The sequence below is a fragment of the Salvia hispanica genome, chromosome 6 (genome assembly GCF_023119035.1).
Source record: "Salvia hispanica cultivar TCC Black 2014 chromosome 6, UniMelb_Shisp_WGS_1.0, whole genome shotgun sequence".
Classification (NCBI taxonomy): domain Eukaryota; kingdom Viridiplantae; phylum Streptophyta; class Magnoliopsida; order Lamiales; family Lamiaceae; genus Salvia; species Salvia hispanica.
Genome location: NC_062970.1, coordinates 43,112,470 through 43,116,239, shown reverse-complemented (window position 1 = coordinate 43,116,239; position 3,770 = coordinate 43,112,470). Strand labels below are relative to the sequence as shown.

Below are 3,770 nucleotides of genomic sequence, written 5' to 3'. Positions count from 1 at the left end.
AAAAGAAATGTATGAATTGTAGAATGAAAAGTGTCGATAGCAACACTAGTAATAATATTTCAAGTGTTGTGTATTGAAAAGTACTAAGAGAGAAACAAGGAGTATAGATACGAATTTGACAAGACCTGTCGTCTTGATATTTTTCTATCTGTTTTACGATTCACCAAAATATTGCTGACTGCAGTGGAAATATGAGAATTTATGTGTAAACAATAAAACATAAATTTTTGTTGTTTAGTGTGAGTGGTAAATAAACCCTTCCCTTCGCCCCCCTTTTTAGGTCTTAGATCACTTTCTGTCTACTCCTTTTCTTGATATTTCACTAAGCTCATATCCCCATCCTCTTCTTTGTCTCTATCTTATTAACATATCTCTCTCTTTCTCTCTCCTTTGCATTACTTCACCACTCAAGGGATATATATACATACACAGTATGTATATAGGTTTGTCTAAAAACTAAGAAGTTTAAACTTTTTTGTTCGTCCATAGAATCTAAGTGGATAATATTCACATGACCCATACTTACTTACTCCTCTTGCTTTAAGCCTAAGGACTCGTGATACATAATTGGCAACATTCCATTTGGATTCATTTCAATTCGATACAATTTATTCACAACCGCTAATTAAAGATTATATTTCTCTATCTATTTATATATGTATGTATTGTATCGAGCTCGATTGTGTTAGTGACCGTGTTTGGATTGTGAAAACGGAAGGCATTCTCGGATCGGGTCAATTTTTCGCATATCTGAACGGTTTGGCCCATTAAACTCTAGCTAACAAAGCCCATGATGAAAATTTAGATTAATTTTATGGTTGAGATATAGTGATGCTACCGGTTCTGGAACCACCAGCTCAGGTTTCCCGAGAGGTGGAACCAGAACTGAAGGATCCAAGTGGTTCCGATTTTGGTTTATTACTCACTTTGAAATTAAAGGTGAGATTGAGTAAACTAGATTTTTATGTGATTTATTATTAATTTTATGATTGTGATTTATGAGATTTAAAAGAAGAAAAAGACATAAATAAAGAAAAAAAGGCATTGGGCCTTCGAGAAAGCAGTCGAGGATTGTTAAATCCAACACAGAAAAAGGCCTCAATGCGAAGACCCAAATGTATAATCTACTGGTTTTAAAAAGATGGTACATGCACGCTTCTTGTGGAATATCTCTACACTATAATTAATTACTACTAATTATTAAAGATAAATTGTGTGTTCTTTACGAGGATGAGTCGATATGGTATACTGAAATCTTATTTCATGTCGTTACGTTTATATATATTTGGCAAAAATTTGATAATATTTTTAGTATATATCGGTGCCATAGAATACTAAATAAGTTATCGACTACATATACAAAATAAGTACCCCTCTGTCCGTCATTAGGAGTCTCAGTCACTTTTGCATACTCATTTTGTAAAATATGATAATAAATGGAGTAGTTAAAGTGGAGAAATGATATAAAGTAGGAGAGATAATAATGTTAAGAATAATCTTATCTAAATTATTCTCTTTTTACTTTACCATTTATCCATTTTAACTATTTATTATCATTTTTACAAAATGAGTGCGCAAAAGTGATCAGAACTCCTAATGACAGACATAAGGAGTACTATAATAATACCAAATTTTGGGTATATTGCTGTATATAAACATGTACACCACTATTGCATAATAATCGTCTGCTACAATATTATACGGTACTGAAAATCATTGTATATCAAAATTTTAATATTTCCGATATATTTTGGTAACAATAAATGTGATATACTAATATTTCCATATATTTTTCCATCCCTAATTTCTCAACATCAATTTTATACGATAAACTAATACTATCCCATTAATATATGTGTTCAAATACATAAGGAGGATTATAAATTACATGGATGAACATTACAACGATATATGGGACAATGCATTCAGAGAGATTTTTATTTTTATGAGACCCCAATATTGACTGTAGCATATTATTTTCATCTAAGCAACAACATTTTCTATCTTAGAATGATGACCTTGGAGCAATTAGGCATGACCATGGCCATGGAGCTTCTTTCCACATGAAGCAACGATCTACCGCTTCTTTGCTTGAAACGACGTCGTTGGCTGCGTTTTTTCCTCCAAATGCAGGGCATAGTTGAACATTTTGTTTAAAACAGTCTTCCCTGTAGTTTGCGTTCTCTTTTTTTGGATGTTCATAGAAATGAACGTTTTTCCACCAAAGCTTGAGCGCCTTCACAAACACATCATAGAAAATAATTATCCAAACATTTTTGTTATAAAGGGAAAATTTCCGGAAAAACTATAAGTCTGATCAAATTCTGTTTAATTCTGCAACTTTCAAATATAACCAACTATCATTACTTTAACATTATTTCTTTAATTATTAAATTTAGTTCGATAATCGATTAGATAAAATCTACGTTAATTAATAGTATCACTTACAATCCAATAGGAAAGAATTGAACCCATATGAGGCTGCAACCAAAAGAATGCTTCAAGATCATCTGGCGTTGTAGAAGAGATCTCAACTTTCTTGGCTTTCAAAGTCGCTATAAAATAATTATTGCCAAATTTTGGATGTTCAATTGAAATATAAGCATACAAATCTTCTCCTGGTTCATTCACTTTGAGCCTCCAATATCCAAGCATATCCTTCAAATTTTGACAATTGATTAATAAGTATTCACATTCAAATCTCATCGACCTTTTTTTGAGTTAAACTACCCAAAATACCCTCGTGAGTAATGGGTAGTTTGGAAATAAAATGAAAAAGAAATTAATATAGTACGGAGTACGAACCGAGAAACCGGTTATATATTGACATTTTGGGACCGAATCGGAGCTTGGATTGAACACAAATGTTATACTTTCTCCCCATGGTGTATTAGTTCCCTAGTTCAAATTTAACCATGAATGTTAAACATTTAGTGGTGTAACTCTTTTTATAATACGTGACAAAGTTACTTGCCTCAATTATGCATTTCTTGAAAATTTTCTTGGAGTCTTCGATGTCATAGCAGTAGTAATAGCTCACTGGAGTGCTTCGATATCCCAAACTTGGAAGTGTTGTCAGGAGATATCTGGTAAAAATGTTTTATAAGGAGTGATTCCGGTGAGAACTTTGAAAATTAAAAATCATATAAGTTGGCATCAGATATTGAGTCGGGAACTTATAGTATTGAGTCATAAACTGATATCCATGAGTCAACAAACTGATATTGGGTCGGAAACTGATATATTCTATGATATCAACTGATTTTAATGTATTTACGAACTAATATAGTTATGTGTTCCAACTTTAAGAAAAGTTTTGAAATGAATCATCACATGTTTCATAGGAGTAATTAACAAGTTTTTTAATTTAAATGATACGGATCGCTTATACTGAGACGAAGTGAATATATGAGTTGAGAGTAAAGCCTTACACAGGTCCATTAGTCTTGGCAGCTCGGCGAGCTTCGTCAGCAGAGAGGTAGGTGGGCGGGGCGTAGGGTGCACGGTCAAGGTCAATGAGAGCGAAGCGTATAGTGAACCAGAAGGAGTTGTGGACCGGGTTGCGACGCTCGTGATGGAGAGTGCCTTCGTATAGTGCGATGACATTTCCGACATCCCCTTTGGTTGTGCTCGAACGGAAAAGGCGGTGGAGGAGGAGGCGGAAGCCGAGGAAGAGAGACAATATGATGGTAGTGAAAGTTGTGTAGATGATGTAGCAAATAAGAAACAATGGAGTCATCTTGATTTTAGAACGCAATTGAGTGAGGTAT

General features: G+C 33.8%; 1 protein-coding gene across 1 annotated transcript; it reads right to left on the bottom strand.

Moving 5' to 3' along the window:
* Nucleotides 1–1,910: 1,910 nt before the first annotated feature.
* On the bottom strand, nucleotides 1,911–3,770 carry LOC125191645. Its single transcript, XM_048089042.1, has 5 exons — nucleotides 3,432–3,770; nucleotides 2,975–3,086; nucleotides 2,806–2,898; nucleotides 2,449–2,658; nucleotides 1,911–2,236 (listed from the first exon to the last, which is right to left on the bottom strand). The coding sequence occupies exons 1-5, from the start codon at nucleotides 3,737–3,739 to the stop codon at nucleotides 2,006–2,008; spliced, it is 954 nt and encodes a 317-aa protein (XP_047944999.1). The 5' UTR covers nucleotides 3,740–3,770; the 3' UTR covers nucleotides 1,911–2,005.

Coding starts and splice junctions, on each gene's coding strand:
- LOC125191645 (XM_048089042.1), bottom strand. CDS start 3,739: ATGACTCCATTGTTTCTTATTTGCTACATCATCTACACAACTTTCACT. Junction 2,899..2,974: donor TCAAGAAATGCATAATTGAG/GCAAGTAACTTT, acceptor AATTTGAACTAG/GGAACTAATACACCATGGGG. Junction 2,659..2,805: donor AATATATAACCGGTTTCTCG/GTTCGTACTCCG, acceptor CAAAATTTGAAG/GATATGCTTGGATATTGGAG.